This window comes from Marmota monax, unplaced genomic scaffold (genome assembly GCF_021218885.2).
Source record: "Marmota monax isolate L192 unplaced genomic scaffold, Marmota_monax_Labrador192_F-V1.1 WCK01_AAM20220418_F8-fsc00004, whole genome shotgun sequence".
Classification (NCBI taxonomy): domain Eukaryota; kingdom Metazoa; phylum Chordata; class Mammalia; order Rodentia; family Sciuridae; genus Marmota; species Marmota monax.
This window is the reverse complement of record NW_026692881.1, coordinates 19551206-19574234: the sequence shown is the minus strand read 5'-3', so window position 1 is coordinate 19574234 and position 23029 is coordinate 19551206. Positions and strand designations below refer to the sequence as shown.

Sequence of the window (23029 nt, the reverse complement as noted above, 5' to 3'; positions counted from 1 at the left end):
TGAGCAGAGTGGAGCAGAACTGAGGCCAAGCATATGGTTTGGCTGGAAGGAGGCTCAAGCCTGTTCTCTTCCTTTCCTCGTTCCCCTTCTTCAGGGCCTCCCCCCTTTTTGGCCCTTGAGATTCGTGTGGGAGGGAGAAATGTCAGGCAGCCCTGGGAGGTAGTCTAGGAACCTTGGGAGGGGGTCTCCAGGCAGGGTTAGGGAATAGCTGGAGACCCTGAGGAAGAAACTGGGCGACCCAGCCAGGACCCTGACAGAACAATAATGCCTGTCCAGGCAGAGCTCATTTCCACTGGGGGAGTGTCACCACCCACACTCTGGCCTGGCACCAATGTTCCTCTGGCCGTCTGTCCCAGATGTCTCTTTCACCACTCTTTAGCCTATGTGCTGGCCGGATGTGTCTTTCTAGAATTCTACTTTCACACTGTTCCTCCTCTGCTCAGCAGCCTCCAGAGGCTCCCTGTTTCCCAGAGCAGGAAGTCCAAGTTCTTCCCCTCAGTCTGAGATGATCCCTGCAGCTCTCCCCTCACACCGCCCACTACACACCCACCCTGCTGTAGCACCGAGCTCCTGAGGCCCTGAGCACCCTCTGGGGTGAAAGGAAGAGGAGCAGCACGTAGCCAGGCCACACACTGGGGTGCTGGGAGGAGGTGGGGTGCATTTCTGATTCCGTAGTAGGAAACTGCATCTCAGGTGCTTGTGTGTCCTGGGGAAGCTCTACTCGTTCATCCCAGAGCGGGCTCAGAGCTGACTGGCCAGAGCCCCTGGCCTGGCACTCTTGGTTACTAGCTCTCCAGATGATTGGCTGCCCTGGCATCGTGCCCTTTCCTCTTGGCCAAGGGGAGCTGAGGTTATACAAGGGCTGTCACCTTGGGTCAAAACTCAAGAGCCATAGGAAGGGAAGGGCTGTGAAGTCACAGGTGAAGGATCCTAGGGAAGGAGTGGTGGGCCTGGCCAAGAGCTCTGGGCAGCTCCTTGAAAGCAGAAACGGGTAATGCCAGCATCAGAAATGAGATGATACCATGGGATTTCTTCATTTTAAAACTCCTGTTTTAAATTTATCAAGCATTGTCCCCATTTATCAAGCATTGAAAGTAAGCCATGTGCACCTGATCACCTGTACTACTTCATTTAATCCACACACCACTATGGTGCTGTTTTTACTCACCTTTTGACAGATGAGAAAAAGGTGACATGGCCACAATCATGTAGCAAAGGAATAAGCTGGAATTCTGACCTCAGAGCTCCAGCGTTATAAGACTAGCTAGGATACTAATAATGGTAGAGTAGTGCTAAGAGATTTTGCAGATGAGTGGACTGAGGCTCAAAGAATAAGTAGGAATAATCGCACTTGGCATTTGGCAGCACTTTCTTGAGTGTCTTCTCCTTGGATCTTCACTACGCCCATGGATACAGGCAGAACAAGTATTTCACAGGTGGGGCTTCTGTCACCCAGAGAGGCCAAGTCACTTGCCTCAGTTGCCCAGTACGTCCTTGGCAGGCTGGAACTGAAGCCCTCCTTTCGTGACTTCAATCCAGTGCTCTTTTTCCTGCACAAAGGCCATTGGTCAGCAGGTGGAATGGACACACTGTGGTGATTTAAGGGAGGTAAGGGAAGCCAGCCTGTTTGGGCATATTCTGGGCATCAGGGAGGGGCATCCTCAGGTTTGAGGAGGTGCCCCAGAATAGAGGTATTGGTTTCTTCTCTCCGTGTGTGTCTCCCTGCCCGTGGCAGGCTGTTAGCCCAGGCTGCACTATGTTGAATGTTAAATATCCTGGCCTCCCCCACCCTGACGAGCCGCTGGAAAAGCCAGAGGCCTCCGCCCCATGCCTGGCCCACGCACACCAGCTGGGCAGCTCCCCCGGGGCCTCTAGATGTTCAGAGCCAGCCTGGGCCTGGCCAAGACCCCTCCCAAGCCTATTTGTCCCTCGTGGTCTCCCTGTTGCCTCCCTCATCACATGGTTATAGCCTCCTAAGCACTTCCCCTGGGACACAAATAGGGACACAATCTGGTATAACAAGAGTGACAATGACACAAGAGTGACAATAATAGCTGATGTGTACAGAGCACTTAGTGCCAGGCTCTGCGCCAAGCTCTTTACACACATCATCTCGCTTCATCCTCCCTCCCACCCTCCCAGGCGTGTTCTCTTACTGTCCCCATTCTACAGATGAAGTGTCTGGTTGGCCCGGATCTGCCTAGCTCTGCACTATTTACTGTTCTTCACGTTTTCTAAAATGTTGTGTAAGCATCACTGTGAGTGCAGGAAGAGACTTTGGAGGAATATGGGTAGAAGCATTCCGTTTCAGAAGCGATGTCCTGGGCTGACTTCCTTCCTTCCTCTCTTCCTTCCTTCTTCCCTCCCTCCCTTCCTTTCTTGTTTTTTCTTTTACTGGGAATTGAACCCAGGACCTTAAACATGCTAGACACATGGTCTACCACTGAGCTTCATCTTCAACCCTTTTTACATTTTATTTTGAGACAAGCTTGCCCTAAGTTGCCCAGGCTGGCCTGAAACTTAGGATTCTCCAGCCTCAGCCTCCCAGATGGCTGGGACTACAGTCATGCTTCATTGCAGCCCAGCAGTTATATGTCATTTAACAAGTGTGTTAGTGTTGGGGACTGAAGGGTTATATGCCCTCCGCCAAATTCACATATTGAAATCCTAAGCCCCTGTACCTTGGGATGTGATCTTATTTGGAAACAGAGTCTTTGCAGATGTAACTAGTTGAGGTGAGGTCATCTTGGAGTAGGGGGACCCCTAATGTGCTATGGCTGGTGTCCCTATTAAAAAGGGACATTCAGACACAGTCAGGCATCCACAGAGATCTCCATGTGAAGACAAAGGCAGAGATCAGGGTGATGCTTCTACAAGCCCACGATGCAGCAGAGGTTGCTGGCAACTACCAGAAACTCGTGGGGAGTCGTGGACCAGAGTCTCCCTCACAGCTCTGAGAAGGAATCAGCTCTGCAAATCTCCTGGTCTCTGATTTCCAGCCTCCAGAACTGTGAGACAATAAACTTGTATCATTTAAACCACCTATTTTGTGGTACTTTGTTATAATGACCCTGGCAAACTAATATGGTCAGTTACACCCTGATACACATATGATTTGAAGACAAAGGAAGGGGCCACAAGTCAAGGAACACAGTGGCCTCTGGAAGCTAAAATATGCAAGGGAATGGATCAGATTCTCACCTGGTCTTGGGAAGGAGGCAGCTCTGCGTCCCCAGACCCTACTCTGTCAGGCTGGGGCATCTCACCTGCCCATCCCCCACCCCAAAGACTCCAACCACATGCAACACCATCCTCCAACTGACTTCTATAAAGGACTTTTTTCTCCATACATTCTCATTTCCAGTGCTGCTTCAGGATGCCCTCCCCACAACCTCTGTGAGCGGCATGCCAGGCAGCTGTCCTTACCCAGCACTGGTGCCAACTGTGTACTCATCTCCAAATCTCTGGAATAAATGATCTGGAGCCTCCACCCTGGATCCCACTTCTTTCCCTGACACATGGCAGCACTTTGTGGAATTCATGAATGAGTCTGTTTAATCGCATCTGACTGCTTGCTGCAGCAGCTCTGGTATTCCCACAGCCTTTATGCTTGCCATTCCTCCCTCTGGGGTGCCTTCCTCCCTTCTTGCCAGTTCCCCTTTATTCAGAGCCTACCTCTGTTTTCTCTTTCACTTTGTTCACCTGGCTGCATTGATTCCCCCACCTCCCCATAGCTTGTCAGCAGCTGGACACTCATCTAATACCAGGTAAATGCCTTATTGCACATGTGGGTATCCCAGCTCCCAATCAGATCCTGGACCAGGATTCATACTCCTGAATTCTGCTGGTGCAGTACATGGAACATCCTAGGTAAAGGCTAATAGGGAAGGGATTTGAAGCGGTGAAGGCTTGCATGTTTTCCAGAAATGGCTGATAGTCAGCATTTGTCACTGTAACCAGAATGCCTGACAGGAACAACTTAAGGAAGACAAGGTTATTTTGGGCTCACAGTTTCATGGGTTCAGTCCATAGTTGGCTGGCTCTATTGCCTGAGATGAGGCAGAACAAGATGGTGGAAGAGTGTGATTGAGGAAAGCTTCTCAGTCCATGGCAGCCAAGGAGCAGAGAGAGTGAGGAACCAGGGACAAAATATGATCCCCAAGGGCATGTCCCCAGTGATCTACTTCCTCCAGCCATACCCCACTTGCCTACAGTTCCCACTCAGTAATCTATTTAAATTATTAATCCATCAAATGGATTAATCCACTGATCAGGTTATAGCTCTCATAATCTAATCATTTCATCTCTGAACATTTCTATATTGTCTAACATGCATTTTTCAGGGGACATCTCATGTCCAAACCATAACAATGGCCAAGGAAGACTTCTTTAACTTATTAAGAACTTTGGAGACTGGATTGGGTCCCCTCTCAATTTCAGTGCCTGAGTCTTGAGGGGGGAATGACCAAATTGATTTTGAAAAAGCAGCAGAAGAAGTTTGATCTCGATACTTATTAAAAGTATCGACATAACAGCTGTTCACATACTTACTAGAATCTACAGGATCAAGAAAGAATGGTGTGGTGTCAAGATATATATTTTTCCATATGATTGATTATATCAATATCTATCTATATATCTGTAGATAGATATCCTTCTCAGCCCATGGCAGCCAAGGAGCAGATTGATAGATATATCTAGAATATAGATATGACAATCATTGGCCTCTACCTGAAAAGTGTTCATTTATACAATATATATATATATAAATATATTATATATAATATACATATATATTATATATAATAGCATAAAGTTCAGAAATAGAACCTCATATATGTATTTATTTTTGACAAAGGCATTAAGATAATTAATTCAATGGGAAACAGATTCTTTTCAGCAAATTGTTCTGAAGTGATAGGATATCTATACCCAAAGAAATTAGGTATTGAGGTTTGATGTTGGATTTAATTTGAACAGAGAATTTCACTCAACTCACTCTTCCCCAAAGTTAGGATTTGCTGATATCGCTGTGGAGGTGCTAATCGGTCCCTTACAGATCTGGTATTTCTAGATCTTCATATCAGATTGGCTCAACAAGGGAGCCAAGACCATTAAGGGTGAAGGAGGGTGCTTCCTCTTGGGCAATGGGATGAACTTGTACTAAGGAGCAAATCCCAGGAGACCACCTGATGTGGTGAGGTAGGGTATGAAAAGCACAAGGGCTGCTGGGATTCCAAAAGGAAGACTTATTAAAGTCAGTGTCACTTGTAAGGTCATAAAAGAACAGAAGAGAACAGGGAAGTGCATTTTAAGCCTCAAGGGGTGAGCACTTTTAAGAAAAGCTGCTCTGATTATTGCTGTCTCCTGCCTCCGTGATGCTCATTGAGGTGTCCCCAGCATCTAACACAGGGACTGCTGAGTGCTCAGTGAGTGGACAGATGAATTCTGAGGTTTTCCTAGATCTCCCTTGGTTGCTCGGAGATTGGGTGGCCTTGTCCCTTTTTAAGGGGAATTTTTAGGTCAGGGAACCTGCCATCTTCTTGTAATGTTCTCTTGTTCCTGATGTAGAGGGTCACAGGGATTGAGGTTGGAGACTGGGGCACCAAGGCTGACGTCTCTGGGAACTCCACCCTCTCTGCAGGCTAGGAGTGGGCCTCTTAGGTTACAGATGTGCCTCAGCTGGGCCAGGGCCCACCCTCCTCTCCTGGTGTTTATTGCTATAGAGCCCTGCCGAGGAGAGCTGCCGAATCAGCTTTCTCTGGCTGGAACCAGCTCCTGGAGCCGCACTGTCCTGTATCTCTCACACCATCCACCCCTTAGGTAAACAGCCGGCCTCCTCCCCACTCTGAGAAGTTGCAAGGGGCTCCATTAGCCGGACGCCTCACTCCAAAAAGGATCCTGGCAATGGGATCTGTTTTTCTTCCAGCCTGAGTAAGGGCCTTGCTGGGAGACTCCACTTCCTGCCTGAAAAGGTGGCCGCAGAGCTCCCTGCTGGGCGGAGTCTTCCTTCCTCACTGCCCACGCACCCAGGCTTCCTCAGGGAAGGCCCAGTTGGAAGGCCTAGTTGTGGGCCTCCAGCAGACAGCCCCCTCAACTCAGTCTTTCATGCAGTTGTTTTATCTGTGGAACCTAACCCTGCACATCAGCCACTGACCAGGTCAAAGAACCCACTGTGCTGTCTTCCTGGTCACCCAGAAGGGGCAACATTTGCATTGTGTGTCAAGCACGGTCCCACTGCCCACCATCCGCCATCTTGTGGGCCAAGAGGCTGCATGGCGCAGCTCTGCTGTGGCTACACAGAAGCAGCTTGGCTGGGTGCTTTTATTTGATTTGTTGTGGAATCAGAGCCAGGGAATTTGCTTTCTTTGAAAGGTGACCTGTGGGCAGAGAAACTGTCATTGGCAGCTGGTTAGCTGGACTTCCTTCTCCCATGGCCAGTGGGCTCTAGGGAAGACTGATGGGGAGGGCCAACACCAAGGTCCTGCTGGCTTAGCCATGATGGTAGGAATAGGTGACAGGGCTGGACTAGGCTCCTGAGGACTAGAGGTAGGAAGCAGGCCAGCTAGGGGCTCACAGCCCTGGAGTGGACTGGTTGATCCAGGAGTCTCAGTGGATGGGCTTATGTTGGCCTGGGAGTAGGAGGGGAGGGGAGGGCTAGATGGAACCAGAGGCGCAGGACGAGGAAAATCTGCCGTTGAAAGAAAAGGTAGGTGAGAGGCTGTTGCAAAGCACCCCTCTGGAGGCCTTGTGGAGGAAAATCGAATCTGCCTACTTATTTGCCAGGCTGTCACATGACCCTTCCTTCCAGGAGGCACAGGAACCCAGTGAGGGAATTCAGACTGCCCTTTGACTAGGAAGACACAGGTTGTGACTGTCACTTGTCTAAGACAGAGCTGACTTGCCTCCTCCAGGAAGCCTCTCCTGACCTCTCCCTTCAGCTCCCATGGGCTCCTATTCTATATCCTTTCCATTCTCCATCACTCTGGACTTTCCTTGTCTGTCTCTAGCACCAGATCAAAGTTTCACATGCTTCCAGGTGGGGCCCAGGAACTTGCATTTTTAACCAACGGGCCCCCATGCAAATCAGATGAACAGAGACCTCACCACACATTCCGAGAGCCATCACGCTCTAGAGCAGCACTGTCCAACAGGAAGAGCCACATATGTAATTTAAAAATTTCTAGTAGCTGCTTAAAGATATAAAAAGGAAATAGGTGAAAAGAATTATTTAAATAATTTTATTGATATCCTGATCTAAAATATCATCATGCAATCAGCACAGAATTCTTTCACATTTCACATTTTTTCCATGCTAAGCCTTGGAAATCCAGTGTACAGTTGACACATGCAAAACATCTCATTTTGGACCAGTCTCGTTCTAAGTGCTCAGTGCCACATGTGGCCAGGGGCTGCCATGTGGACAGTAGTGCTGTAGAGCTTTCCTGCTAAGAGTGTGGCCCACAGACCAGCAGCTTCAACAGCACCTGCAAGCTGGCGAGAAACAAGGCCCAGGGCCCTGCCCAGGCCCACAGAACCAGCCTTCTCACTGCTGCCAGCACTTTGCATGCATGTCCCCCAGCCCTGGGCTGCAGGAGCCCCTTGATGCCAGCACTGGGATTGGACTTATTTCTAACAGAGGGCCTGGCACCTACAAGGCATATGTCAGTATATGTCAGTGTTTGGGGAGGAAAGACGTGATTTGTGAATGTCACCTGCCCCGCCCACTCCTTTCAGCACCACATTCTCAGTTAGTGACAATGTGAGTCTGAAAGCAAAACGTAGGAGTCAGAGAAAATGTATATAGCAGAGCTGGAGGGAAATTTAAGTTTAAGTTTCTATACTCTGGAGAGAGACAGCCACTTGGGCAAGGTTCCACAGCTTGTTGTGGTGCAGCTGGTCACCCTGTTTGGGGAGAGAAGTGGTACAGGTAAGGACAGATCACTTCATACCTGGGCATGCCCCTGGGCCTACATTACTCCTCAGATGTCTCTGCCTCCTCCTCAGAGACCTTATGGAACTGTTGCTTGAAGGCCTCAGGCCTGGCCCATGCATAATAGTTATCCATCTATTTATTCTCAGTGGTCTGGAAAACATTTAAGGCACTTATAAAATATGCATAGAATACAAGATAAAACAAAAAAATTTTTTCAAAAAAATATGTTGGTCTAAAGGAAGTGTGCAGAGATCCACGGACAAGTTGTTCAATCTAATGTTGTATACAGTTAGTGGAAAGTTGGAAACAACCTAAATATCCAACAGTAGGGGAGTAGGTAAATAAACAATGCAAACACTGAAATTCCATGTCATGATTGAGAATGCTGATATGGAAATGTACATTGACATGGAAAAAATGTTCATTGTGTAATGTAAAAGCATGGACGTGTTCATTTCATAAATTACATGCATGGAAGAATGCCTGGAAAGAATATACGTAGCCCTCGATATTAATGCTGCCTTTTCAGGGAGAGAGATTATAAGTGATTCTCTTTCCTTTTTTTGACCACCCGCTGCTTCTGTAATTTCTAGTTTTTTCCCTCAGTGAGCATGAATTTCTTATGTAATACAGAAATGAAATGTATAAAAATAGAATATGAGCAAGGCAAACAGGAAAGAGAAAATTGGAGTTCTAGTTAGCAGAATTTGTTTGAAAATGTATTAATTAAGGGAAAAAAAAAGCTAAGTACAGTGTATAGAGTTATAGCCCAATGGCTATGTTTACATGTAGCAGGAGATTATTAAATGTTTGAGATTTGAAGTTACAACATGAAAAACTCATGAGCTTGCTTTTGCTAAATAGCCATCTGTATTCAGGGAAGTGAAAGTTAATCATGGTGCAGTCTCTGTCTTGTTTTGAATGGAATCCACCAATTCTCCCACCCCCTTTCATACAAGGGCTTTATGCATATCACGTAATGATTGTGCAAGAGAAAATCCTGAAATCTTGTGTAGAGCTGGATACATAAATGGACAGATGGACAGAGGTGCACACACATACAACCTAGCCTAGGACCTCCTTCACCTGCAGTGCTAACACCTTGAAGTGGTATCTTCGCTGGTGTCAGTAGGCTCCTAATTGGTCTTCTGGCTTCCGTCCGCTGGCCTGTTCTCTACACTGGGGCTGGAGCTACCTTTTCAAAACATGGATCAGCTCGTGTCTCTCTTCTGCACAAAAACTTCAGAACTTCCCCTTGCATCAGGATGAACTCTTGAGTCTTCATAGCCTGCAAGGCCTTCTACATTCTAGCCCATCCTGCCTCTCATTGCTTGTCCCTCTGCCCTGGTCACGCCACACTAGCCACAGTGGTGTTTTCCGGCTCTTTGCCTTCCTGTTCTTCTTTCCTGAAACATCCTCCCCCTCCAGAGTGGCTTGCTTCCTCTGCTCCTGTGGGTCTCTGCTGAATTGCTTCTGGATTCCTAAGGACTTCCTCACCACTGAAGTAACAACCCTGATCTTGCTCCAGTGCCTTACCCTACTTCACTTTTTTCATTGCATGTATCTCTCCTGACATGACCTATTTCCTTTTCATTTGTCCTTTTCCACTAGAATGTAAACTCCCTGTGGGCAAACTTTGGCTCTTTTCTTTTTGCAGTACTGGGGATGCCACCCAGGTGCTCATCTGTGCTTGGCCAGCATTCTGCCACCGAGCTACATCCCTGGCCCCTAGCTTCTTTCTTTGGTGCCTAGTACTCTAAATATGGGCTCAGTAAAGATTTGAAGGAATGGAAGAATGAATGGACTTTAGATACCATGTGACTGATCCTCTCATTCTACCAAGGATGGTACCCAGGGCTCAGCTGAGGAAGGAAGGTTCCCTGCCTTGCTTAGGGTCACACGGCTGGGGCAGCAAGACTAGATTCTGGCTGGAGCCACTTTGCTGCATTTCCCGCCTGTGCCTTAGAACTGAGATCAACTGCACACACAAGAGCCCTGCCTCCTGTGTGTTTTTCCAGTTTACACAGAATTTCAGCCCAGAATAGCTAAAGAAAAAAACAGTGTTTCTCCTGGAAACTCTTCCAGTGGGTATGTCCCTAGAAAAACAGTAGCAATCTCAGGGTAGGAGGGGACGAAGCAGAGGAAGGGGTCTTCCAGCAGTGGGGACAATGAGATAGATTTAGTTTTGCAATTAAAATAACATCTGGGTCTGTTTCTGCAGAGCAGTTCTAGAAGGTGGGTGGTCTGTCTGAAGTACCAGGTGGGGCCTTCCTCCATCCTGGCCCAGGAGAGTTTGGGATGGCCGGTGGCTAAAGGATTCACCCGCAGATGTAGAAAGAAAGAACTGAGCCCAAAGAAGCATCTGGCAACCCCAGTCTGGCCTGAAGGCCTGCTGGTCCCTGGCCCAGCCTCACTACTTTGGGAGTCTCCAGACACCTCCCCCTTCCCAAGACTATTCAGACACCCTCTTTGATGCATGGAGAGCCCTGGCCTCATCCCTCTCATGCCCCATGTGGTTTGTTAATCGTCTGTGAAATGAGGGATTTCAGGCATCACTCATCCGTGTGAGCGCCGTGGGCAGTGGAGTAGGGTGGGGTGGGGAAGGGGCGCTGAGGGCAGTCTAGTCTTCTGAATTCTGTCTCTCTGTCTGTCTGCTTCCTTAGATGCAGCTTCTGGATAAATTCCCCATAGAAGGTGGCCAGAAGGACCCCAAGCAAAGGATTATACCCTTCCTCCCAGGTAAGCTCAGGTGGCCCCCCAAGGGGCTGAAGGTGACTTTGAGAAGGGCACTTATAGGTCGAGAGGTCAGCTGCTAAGCCAGAAAAACCATGTGGGTTTGGCCTATAAATCTGCACTTTATTCATCCCCAGGGGATCTGGAAGCCCCTGATTTTGAAGGCCACTGTCTTCCAAGTGGCTTCTCCAGCCTTCTAGTCCTATGTCTGCTGACCTCCGGCTTGTAGCCTCTGAGGAGTTTCTCAGGCTCTTGGAGTTTAGCTTCCTTTTCATAACAGGCACCGAGAGGCCAGGTTCTAGGAAAGGAAGAGGAACTGTAGGCAGAACTGTTCGTACTGCCTCCCATTCCAGTTGTAAGTCACCTCAAACTGAGCACACTCCTCAGATCTGAGCTCCGGAAGGCCTCACAAGTCATTACACACTCATGTGACATCCCTCTATTCTGGCAGAGAAAGGATTTGAACCCAACTCTTGTCTGGCCATAAAGGCCAGGACATTAACCACAACATCAATTTGGACTGTTTCAGACAACTGATTATGTCATGTAATTTAGAGGAAGACGCCTCAGGTGTGCCTGGCCTGCTATTACTACGATGCCTTAGGTTTGTGCAGACCTGCAGCGTGATTACAGAGTGCTTCTCTATTTGTTTTCATGTACAGATCTTCCCACCAAGGTGGGAATTATCATTTCCCCAAAGAGAGGAAGATTTGAGGGTTCAGAGGGGTTAAGTAACTGCCCATTGCGGTGGCAGAACTGAGGCGTGAACTCAGGTCCCTTATCCCACACCTGGTCTCTGCATTAAAACTAGTGGATAATACTGCCTTATGGCTCCCCTGGGCTTCTACCTGTCCCCAGGCCACTGGGCTTGGGTTTCCTGGGAAGCTTCCCTCCCTTTGGGTTAATGCTGGCCATGGACCCCCCCACTAAGCCAGCCACCAGGACAATCCTTAGCCCTAGACATATTCCCAGCCCACAGTCAGTACCTACTTGTTGACTTGAAAACAGACTTGGGGGCCACAGAGTGGCCCCCCTGTGAAGGATGTCCTTACTCACCCCCATCTTCCAAAGCATCAGAAGGCCAGAGCACGTACCACTGCCTGTCCTCAGAGACTTGTGCTAGAGCTGGAGAGAATTAGCTATAAAGGAGGAACATCTAAACCCCATAGTTTCTGAAGACCAGAAATAAGCATGTAGGGATCTCACCCCTTGCCGCAGTCCGGCTGCAGCAAAATAACCGGGGGGTGGGAACTGCCAGCAACTTGTGTACATTGATACAGCAGGAGTGGGAGCCGTTTATTGTAGGACAGGAGGGGTATATATACATTCCACACAGCTTATCTTAATTAACATAAACTAGATACAGCAGTCAACCAATAAGGAATCTCCACACTTAATGGCTCGCTGGCGTTACTTCACAAACCACTCCCTCTGGCAAAATGCCAGGCGCCATCTTGACTTGTTTACAGACCCTAACAACCCCTGGCCTCCTCCTTCCACAGAGGCAGAATATGGCTTCTCTGTTCCTAGCCTCCAAGTTGCTATAGGCTGACTTTCTTGCTTCATTTGGCTTCATACTGAATCCCAAGGGAATTTGGAATAGCCAACATCTAGGTCCACAACAACTTTAGATGCTCCTCCAGCACAGTCTGCATGCTCTGTTCACCTGGAAGTGGGAGCCCAGCTGGGGTGCTGTGGGCATAAGTGTCCCAGAGGTAACAGGAGGACAGGGTGGTTCCCTGTTGCAGTGTAGTGGTGAACCTGGCCTTGGGCCATGAAGGCTACCCTTTTGCTCAAAAATGGGCTGTTTCTTCCACTTCTTTCTTGGCAGTAGCTCCAAGGGGAAAAGCTCCTTGCTGTCAGCCAGTGAGCTCTTTAGGAGGGGCAGGGCTGGCCTGGCCAGTAAGGGGAGATCTTCATCTAAGGAACCCTCAATATGGTGCAAGATAAGACCATCTCCATAATCAGAGAACCATATAATGCAGGATGTGGCCTTCTCCCATCATGCAATTGTGAGTGTGAAAGGACTGGAGCTCAGAGAACTCACTGTGAGCTGAGGAGGTCAGCAAAGGCCTCCCTGAAAGGGGTTCCCAGGATCTGACCCCTGGAGGCTAGTGGGGTTGGAGCGTGGGGTGAAGGACACAGTTTTGTACAGCTGCCACCCAGTCCCATGTCTCAGGGGTCAGGCCGCCTATGGTCAGCCCTGGACCTCTGGCTCTGGCAGTTACTTGTTGTATTAAACTCTCTGTGCCTTAGTTTCCTCATTTGAGAAATGGGGATGATACCAATATCTACTTTGTGAGACTGTTGTATAAGATGAAATGAATCAATGCATCTCAAGTGCTTAGAACTATGGCTGACCCCAGTAGGTGCCAAATGAATGCCGGCCCTTATTACCAATGCCTCACACACCTGGTGTTTCATACCACACAGTCATGTATAATCTTATTTGATCCTCCCAGTAAGGTTACTGTCCCATTTTGCCAGGAAATCGAGGCCAAGGGATGCTAATAGACTTGCACAAAGCATGAAGCCAGGAGGCATAGCCAACACCAGAACTCTTAGGCCTGACATTGTGACCAAGGCTCTTTCCACGCAGGCTGCCTGGAGGGACAATAACCCAATGGCTGCTGTGAGACTCAGGCTCTATTCAAAGTTCAGTTTGCTCTAAAGGACTGGAGTATGGGTTAAGAGAATTCACGTGAAGCACTTGGCACAGTCCCATAGTCAACGCTCAACAAATGGCAGCTGTTGGTAAAGTCACCTGCCCCCACCTCATCCCACCTGCTGAGAAAAGTCAAGCATGGAACACCTTCCAGCCCCCAAATACAGGTGACTGTGAATAGTGGAGGTATTGTCAAGGGGAGTGAGGTTGACTCCCCGTCTCCAAAAGAAAAGTCTCCCTCGTCCTGGCTTGGCTCCCTCTCAGCCCTCCCGCACTAATGTTCTCCCTTAAACTCCTGTCCTTTGCTTTTTCACTCTCCAGGACTTCAGAATGCCATTGCTGGCCATTTGGAACCCATCCCAGAGCTCCCAAGCCCCATCCCAGGTCCCGGGACTTCCTCCTGCTCACGGGAATCCACCTTACCCCCTTCCTACTGTACTCACTCCTCACTTTGAATGCGAAGGGAAAGGATGGGGGCAAAAGAGCCCAACACAATCAGAACCAGGCTGGGAACCATGAGGATTCCTACCCTACCCCACCTGCTATATCAAAGGGAGTCCTCAGAGGAGAGGATATAAGTGAAGGTCAGTGAGGAACATGGATCTGCAAGTGATTTTGGAGAGTGTGCTCTCGCCTGTGAGTTTCCCACAGCAGGGAGGCAAGGAGGACAGAGCAGGGGAAGAAGTGAGGCAGAGAGGTAGGGGCAGCTAAGTCCAGACTCCTTCTGATCCCACTGGGGGCCAGGGCATAGAGTTGACCCATCTGGAGGACATATAGTTCATCCCTTGTCTGCCCTGGAGGATATGAAGTATAGGAACGGTGGCTCCCAATGACTGAGGATACACCTCTGAGACACGAGGCAGCTGTGTGACTTGAGCAGTGACACTCTCTGGTAATCTCTCAGCCTCTGCTGTGTCACCTGACACCCCTTTGAGGCTCTGTTTCCACCTCCCTGCCTTGGGGGATGGTGTCTGAGGTCACCTGCCAATTCCCCTAGGCTCACCTCTGGCAGTAGGAACTCAGCAGAACCCCAGCAAATGCAAACTCTCTTGCCACCCTAGGGAAGCTTAGCAGGAAGCCCTGGGGACAGCTCTGTCAGCCCTTTGCCTCAGCTGGAATTTCAGGGGATGGAAAATCCAAGCAGAGGAAACAGAGCATGCATTATTTCCCAGAGGGTCTCAGTTTGGGCTATAGAGGTGCTGGGATGTGATGAGCATTTCTGCTTCCTGGGAGGGGTCTGTAGGTGTTTGGAGTCTCAGTCCAACTGCTCTGTTCTGAGCCACCTGGACAAAGACATGATGAGGCCCATTAGCTCTTGGGTGTTGTGCAGTGACACTGGTAGAGGTAGGGCTTGGGGCCTACAGGGGGTCCAGGGGCCAGTCCAATTATTGACATTTTCATGTCAATCAGATCTGACATAAGAGTTGTAGGGGGACTTCTTTTGGAAGGACACTCAATTATTTTCACCAGTGCTAGAACTGCTTTTCTGACTGGCTGAAGACTGTATTGGAATTTCCAGTCTGCAGTGCCCATGGGAAGGCCAAGGAGAGTTAGGGTGCCCACGTGGGGCAGGCAGTTCTCCAGCAAAGCTTACTCAGGGGGAAAACTCATGTGGGTTTTGTGGTAGGAAGAGTGACTCCAGGATGTGCCCACCTTGGGAGTGACAGTGGATGCCAGAGATGGAAGGGACCCCTCCGGGCCTGGCCTCCAAACCTGTGTTATGTGACACCTAGCTCTCTGGCTGACCTTTGTGGCCTCCCTTTGAGACAAGGCCCTTGTCTACTTCTTTCACACGTCTGTCATGGGCTAGACACATGGTAGGTGCTGTTCTTGCCATGTGCCGGGTCTTTCCTTGGCCAGGGGGAATTGTCACAGCCAGTCTCCACTAAGTTCTGCCTTTACCCTTCCCTCTGGCCTCCACACCTCCCAGTTTAGGGACCTGAGACATTGTACCCAGCAGTCCCTCCCCCAGCTGTCATTGCCATCATGAGCATCAGGAGTGCCCTGTGTGAGGCAAGGAAGTGGCCTGAACCTTATGTGGCCTTAGGTGACCTGTAAGGGCTTTCTCATTCATTGAGTAGTTGAGATCACTAGCACGAAGTAATTGATTTTTTTCTTAAAACTTAGAGTATTATTATTTTAATATGATTACAAATAAGGCCTTCAGAGCACTATCTCCATTTAACTATCAACCTAACAGAATTGGCTATTTGGTTTCCTAAATCATATGCATTTTTAACTTTTTATTTTGAAATAATCCTAGAAACCAAATGTTGCAAAAATGCTAGGCACACTACATTCCATCTCCATACTATAGGGCAGATGGCATTGTTCCCATTTTAAAGAGAGATCGAGCTGGGCATGGTGGTGCACACCTGTAATCCTAGCAACTTGGGAGGCTGGGGCAGAAGATTGCAAGTTTGATGCCAACCTGGGCAACTTAGCAAGGGTCTGTCCAAATAAAAACTAAAAAGCATGAGAGGGAAAAGGGCTGGGGTATAACTTAGTGACAGAGTATCTCTGGGTTCAATCTCCAGTACCACAAAAAAGAAACACAAGAAAGCAAGAGAGAGGGAGAGGTCAACTCACTTTCCACCATTGCATCCCTCCTGCCAATGGTAACATCTTACGTAACTACAGTATGTTATCAAAACCAGGAAATTGATATTGGCACAACTCAATTAGCTGGACCACAGAGCTGAGTGACTGACTTATGTTAAGGAGGTGGAGTGCCTTTAAACAAGCATGCCATCCGGTCTTGAGGAAGGAGGCCATTGCCTGAGACTACCCCCCAAGAAGCTTCACTCTCGGGCCATACAGCTTGGCTTTCCCACCTCCAACAACAACAATAACAACAACAACAAAAGGTGCAGGTAAAATTTGTTTTCCATGAGAGCTTATTCCTGAATTCTTCTACACAAATTCAGCTCTTTCGGACAAATCACATCAACTTGTAGGTGTCCTCAGTGGTATTCTATTTAAAAAGAGGCATGTGAGAAATCCTGTTGCAAAGCAAAAAACCACTTTCTTTTATAAGTAATTCTTTTTTTTTTTTCAAATCTGGTTTACATTCATTTTTAGAATTGGAACTTCTCCAGATTTTTCTGGAAACAGGGAAGACCTAGAGTTTAGAGATTGGACAGTCACCTTGACCTCAATCATTAGATAAAAGAAGAGCACTGTCAAACACTGTGAAAAGTCTGAGATTTTTACCAATTTGTAAGCCAATTAAGTTAGCTTGCCATGATTTCACAGGTGCCACAGAAAACAAAAGACCCCGGGGTCAGAAACGAAAGACTTTATCCCAGGACAATAACCAGCATGAACATCCTCACATGTGCCTTAGTTCCCAATGCCTTCAGGTTCCACAGGTGTGACACAGTGAGCTCAGATCGATGCCTTTTTCATAAGGTGGGTTGCATTATAAGCAAGAAACCCAGATCTTGGGGACCCCGTATCTCTTATAATGGGCAGGAAGCAAACCTGCTCTTTGCTCTAGGGTAAGACACCCACTTTGCAAACACCTTTGAAAAGGCCTTTCTTGCCTTGTTTACAAGAAACCCAAGAATTCTCTGAAAGTTATCTGGTGCTCTCTGGGACCTCCTGCCTTGGCGATGGGTAGGCAGAAATGAAGTTCTTTTTTATATTGGGCCAAGCTTGTTGGGGTCAGCAGACTCTGAGGACAGCCTACTGTTTACATGGAACTTTCTGCCTTGCTTTAAAAGACTATTGTGGAAAATCCATCTCCTGTTGCCCATCCTGGGATTGGAGTAGATTTCCTGTGTATCCCGAGCTTGCTCCCTGGGAGGAAATGGTCATTACAGAGTGAAGTAGAGTGTGTAGCTGCTGATGTAAAAAGCAAACAACTCCAACCAGGGACCAAGGGACTTCAGAAGTCAGGCAGTGGAGCAGAAAGAGCAGAACTCACTCTACAAAGGCAATGCGAGGTCCCCTCCCTTGCAAGCCACATGTGTGTCTGTGCTGGCTACTAGGTCCCTGGGTTTCAGAAAGCCCCATGTCCTAATAGCAGACCCAGCCCCACCCATAACTGTACCTATTTCTGGACCCATGAGTCAGGAAGAAGCGGGATTGCTCAGGGAGAAAAGTGAACCTCTAACCATGATCAAGGTGGGAACTGCCAGCCTGAGACAGCCTGGTGACCTTTCGCACCTTGAAGGGTGTATTTTTAGACAGCGGGCATGCTTGGTTCTTTTGTACCAGCTTGCCAGTTTCCTTTCTGGCCCCTTAACGAAGAGGCATGGGGAGCCCCCATGTGGGAGGGCTCTGGGTGAACTGCAGACACACGCTCCCGGGCCTTCCTCCTCTCTGCCTTCTGAGCCCTGCACAGCAGATCCGGTGTTTGTTTGGCACAGAAGGAAGCTGGGGGAGGGATGGCCTTAGCTAGAGCTGGTCCATAGTGTCTGGAGGGCTGACCCTCTTGCTGGACTTAGGTGTTTCTGTGTGCCTCCTCCAGGCACCAGCCTATGAAAACCCTCGCCCAAGGTCCTGGAAGCTTTTACAGAGACAACAGGTCAAAGATGCTGGCAGGCGCCGCAGCCCCTAAAGGAGAGGGACTGGGAAGCTTCTGGGCCCCACTGGTAACCTGGGATGGCAGGAAAAGATAAAGCTACATGATGGAGAAGGTCTGCTGGTAATGCTGGGGTTTTAAAAAGGTCAACATGATTATAGGTCTGCATGGCACCCCTCCGTCCTCCCCTGGAGGTGCTGGGTCTTCTCGTGCTATAATTACAGCTCCCCACCCCACCCCCAAACTCATTCTCCCACTCTGTAATCTGAGGCCGGCAACTCTCAGGGCCTGCTGTCAGCATCCTGCTCTGAACACTACATGAAAGAGATGTGTTCATTCATTACTACTGCAGGTATTTATTGAGCACCTACTGAGTGCCGACCCAGCTGTAAGCGCTGGCAATATGGCTGAGAACAGGAGGCCAGGACACTGTTCTCAGGAAGTTTGCATTCCACTGGGAAAGTCAGAAAACAAAGAAATGAGCAATTTCTAATAGCAATAAGTGTCAGAAAGAAAAAAAAAAAACAGGTCATGCAGCAGGTAAGATAAATCAGGACATCTGAGATTCAGTGGCTGAAAAGGGCCTCTTGTGAAGGTGACATCTGAACTTGGCCAGGCAGGGGAAGATCGGGGTCCCAAGGGTGCCAGGTTGAGGGGACAATAAGGACAGTGACCTGAGTGGGGGACCAAGAATGTGTATGAGTAACAGCAAGAGCTGGTGGAGTGAGGTGGGAGGGCTAGGTGACCACAGAGAGTTGAGCAGGCAGGAGTTAGAACCAGGAAGCTCTGAGACAGGCTCCTGTGGCAAAGCTACCCTTGAAGGGAGGGAGCAGGCTCCGTGCCTGTGTGCACGAACTGGGTTATCTGTCCCAGTCACATGCACTCAGCTTCCAGCGTCCCTTGCTCATCTGTCAAATGGATTAAGCATGGTTCAGGGAGACGTTCCAAGCAGTTAATGCATAGAAAGTGTGTGCACACTGCAAAGAGGGCTAATGCTTCAAGGTTGCTTCTCTTGGTGACTTTGCCGCAGGACACAAACACAGGCTCCACCTCCTCCGTGCTGATTCAGCTCTCACAGTGCCTTCTGCCTGGCACTTGCAGCTGCTCCTGCACCTATGCCAACTTGAAGCAGCAGAGAGCTTGTTTCTTAAAAGTCGACAGCCCTGTCAAGCAAATGCCTGTAATCCCAGTGACTCAGGAGGCTGAGGCAGGAGGATCACAAGTTCAAAGCCAGCCTCAGCAACATAGCAAGGCCCTAAGCAACTTCGTGAGACCCTGTCTCAAAATAAAATAAAAATAAATAAAAAGGGCTGGAGATGTGGCTCAGTGGCAAAATGCCCTTGGATTCAATCCCCAATACAAAAAAAAAAAAAAAATGCTGACATCACAGCTCATTGACCTGGGCTGAAAGATGGGTAAGCAGCCAAGCCCTGGACTCACATCATTGTCCCAACAGCCTGTCCCCAGATTCACAGGCTCTGGCCCCAGAGCTACCAGATCTGGCTGACAGTGAAGTTTTGCAGGAGGCAGCCATACGGGGGACCTTCCTATTCTTGAAAGTAAATGTGGATCTGACCTCAGACCCTTCCTTCATGTCATCTCTGCATTTCAGAACCACCCCATTATAGCTTGCTCTGTGTCTTCCTTGTCTAGAGATAGTTCTAGAAGGGAATCAACCTCCTGAATGCCTGCTCCAAGTGCCTATTCCTGAATGGAGTGTGTCTGAGGCATCTTCCCCAAGATCTGAGCAGAAGGGTGCATCTTTCCCTGGTCTCAGTCAGCTGGTGTCAGAAATGCACCCTGGCTCAGGACTTCAGCACACTGGATTCCAGTGCAACTCCTGCTGATCTCTGTTGCACACAATTGAAGTCAAATTAGAGCAAAGTGACCAGAAAGTGACGGGAGTGATTTCAGGTCTCTGTAATGCTCCTGACCTTCCCTTCCCACCCCTTCCCCTGGAAATAAATCGTTTCCTTACCCGATGTCCAATATCCTTTTACAAGGTCAGATCCCTTCACTTCATCCCCTGGTGTCCCTGGGACTGGTGCTGTCAGCAAGTTTACACTCGAGTGTCAATAGCTGACAGGACAGTACTGAGCCCAGGTTTGGTAGAGGTGAGAGAGCTAAAGGGCAGCTGAGGCAGAAGGAAGAGAAGGAAGAAGGAATGACGGGTGCAGCACTGAGCACCTGTAATCCCAGCCTCCTGGGAGGCTGAGGTGGGAGGATCACAAGTTCAAGGCCAACCTGGGCAATTTAGGGAAGCCCTATCTCAAAATTTAAAAAAAGTTAAAAGTGCTATGGATGCAACTCAGTGGTAGAGCACATGTGTAGCCTGCAGGAGGCCCTGGGTTCAATCTTTAGTTCGTCTAAATAAATTTCAAAAGCCTAAAAAAACGGAAGTTCTAGGCTTTGTAGGGCCTGTGAGAAACCCAGGAGACAGGGCTGATGTGAGCTGCAGGGTGGAACCTTATGAGTGCAGGCTGGGACAGGGGGCTGGCAATCTCAACAGGGCCAGGCCGTGCAGGTTCTCTGGGGCCACGCTGAGGGTGAGGTTCCTCTCTGTGCAGTGACATGGTTTGGACTGAGAGGCCACTTGATCCGATTTCTGTTTGAAAGGATTCCTTAGGCTGGCCTACTAAAGGTGGCTTGGCCTAGGCTGGCCATGGTGTGAGAGAAGTAAGTAGATCTGCCATTTATCTTCGAGGAACATCCAAGGGGTTGTGCTGATGGATTGGAGGTGGGGTGAGGGAGGGGTCAAGAACGATGATGCCCACAGACCTGTCGGGGCAGCTGTGGCCAAGATGCAGAACTAACGTCTCCACGCAGCACCCATCCCCTATGGATTTCATCCCTAGGGCAAAAGGAAATGGCTTCCTTCCTCTTGCCTGAGATAACTAAGGCCTTTAGAGCATTTGAAAGGTGCCCTGTGGTGGGCAGCCTCCCTCCGAGGAGCCTCCAGGCTCTCGGCACTCTGGTTTTGGACCCAGGTTTTGTGGGGGCAAGGAGGACACAGGGGTGGTGGTGGTAGTAGAGGGAACACTGAGGTCCATTGAGAGGGAGCTCATCCCACACACACTGAGGATGTGAGGGGCACTGATGACAAATCTCTACAGGGTTCCTGGCCAGACCCCCCACTGCTCTCCAAGGTCACCCTGACTGGACCCAGGCCCAAGGATAGAGCTCTAGCCAGAGCTCTTCCCTGGCAGGGCCTGAGCTGACTCTCAGAGTCTCCCAGAGCATAGGAGCTCATGCAGCATTCATCCAGGGTGTCCAGCAGTCCGTCTGTCCAGCAGTCCATCCATCTCCGGCCCAGAAAACAACTCCTCCTCCTGTACCTCCACAGTGCCCAGGACCGAGTCCACCAAAGAGGCTCCGGGGTGCCAGACTGCCAGGCTGCCAGACCACAGGTGGCCTGAGGAGACTGGCATGGCCTGAAGATGGAGGCTCTTCACCTGAATGCACCTTAAGGAGGCAGAGGAGGAAGCAAAGGGGAGGGCGAGGGTGCCTGGCAAGTCTGCCCTGGGTAGAGGCCACACCCCGCAGGCCTCAGCAGCCAAGGGAAGGGGAGGAGGCCATGTCGTTTCTCCCCAGGCCGGTACACCGGGAGCCAGATTTCACCTCAGTGAGAGTGGGTTTGGGAAGATCTTGGGGAGACGAGCAGGTTCGGTGAGTTTCCAGAGCTGTGTTGCCTAAGAGCTAGTGCAGCTCTGGGCTTTGCGAGCCATGGAGGGGAACTGTGCTGGCTCTGGGCTCAAACAGATCTGAGCCTTCTTCTTGGTGGTCCTTGTCTGACTCCAACACTACTTTTCCTGGGGTGGAAATGGGAAGTACTTTCCGGTATTTCAGCACTAGAAGCCTAAAAGCAAGACAGACCTGGGTTCAAATCGCAACTTGGCCTCTTCCTCTTCTGAGCTGTGTGACACTGGGCCAGTTCTCAGAATCCTTGTACCTCTTTCATAACCCTCATCTAGGAAACACTTCCCAGGGCGACTGAGATCTCGAATGAAATGTCACCTGTGAAACACTCAGTAAGTGCTCACTACATGATGGTGATCGTGATTATTAATATTGGATTCCACCAAAGTGGTGAGCTGTCTCTCAGGGATAGTTGAAAGGCAGCCTCCTGGAATCCTTTCCAGGAACAAGGGCTCTCTGCAGAAACAAGGATTCACAGGCTTGGGTGTTTGAAGGTTTGTAGCTCAAAATGTGTTCTGCGAGCTGGGTGGTGGCGCACTCCTGTAGGCTGAGCTAGGAGGATTGCAAGTTCAAGGCCAGACTGGGCAATTTAGCAACCTGTAGCAAAATAACCTGGGTTCAATCCCAAGTCTGTCTTTCTCTCTTTCTCTGTCCGCGCCCCCCCCCCCCCCACCACCACACACACACACAGGTCTGCAGATCTGCAGCTCAAGCAACATCTGGGAGCTTGTTAGAAATGCAGTCTTGGACCCACCCCAGACCTGCTGAGTCACAGTCTGCATTTTAACAAGAGCCCAGTCATTTGAGAAGCACTGTTTTAAGGTTCATCGGAGCCCTCCAGTAGGCTGTCTGCCCTGTCTTTAGGAAGTTCTTGGTGTTTGGTTTTGTTCAGTTCATTCACATAATATAAACCACTGAACCTGGGATGACAACTTCATTTCCGACTTGAAATAGAGGGGCACTGGGAGACAAGGCTTCATGCAGTTGGCGAGCGTGGCGCTGTGGCCTCACATCTTTATACAGCTGCCCAGTTGTTTCTGGGGTCCTATATCCTGTGGCATGAAGCCATAAGCAACAGCACGATCCTGGATTCCCATCACTAGACTAAGCAGGAGGATATTCAGGCCCAGCTAAACACTTTCATCAGATGCGAGTCAGAACATTGTCTCTCCCTTCCCTTCCAAGACGGTGAAGTTTGGGGCCAAGGAGATTGCTGATTTCATTTTAGAAGTCTCTTTTGGAGATGGGAGTGACTGGCCTCTGGTTTTGAAGATAACATGGCATGAGAATATCTACAACCTATATAGCTAGTTATGCTGGACTGTTAGGAAAGAGGGGGTCTCTTCTGAGGAGACTTGGTCAGAGAGATTAAGACAGAAAAGTAAGATTTTATTTTATTTATTTTTAATAAGGGATGCTGACTCTTTTGTTGTTTGTTTTTTAGAAGGAGACTTTTTAAAGGAAGACTCTT

General features: G+C 49.2%; 1 protein-coding gene across 3 annotated transcripts in view; it reads left to right on the top strand.

The window, feature by feature from the left end:
- The window catches only part of Sh3pxd2a (SH3 and PX domains 2A), a 217898-nt gene that overhangs the window by 60074 nt on the left and 134795 nt on the right, over positions 1–23029 (top strand). For all 3 annotated transcript variants that reach the window (XM_058581285.1, XM_046450358.2, XM_046450354.2), the window contains exon 3: positions 10600–10675. In XM_058581285.1, coding sequence (XP_058437268.1) covers positions 10600–10675 — 76 coding nt within the window. The remainder of the gene's footprint in view (positions 1–10599; positions 10676–23029) is intronic.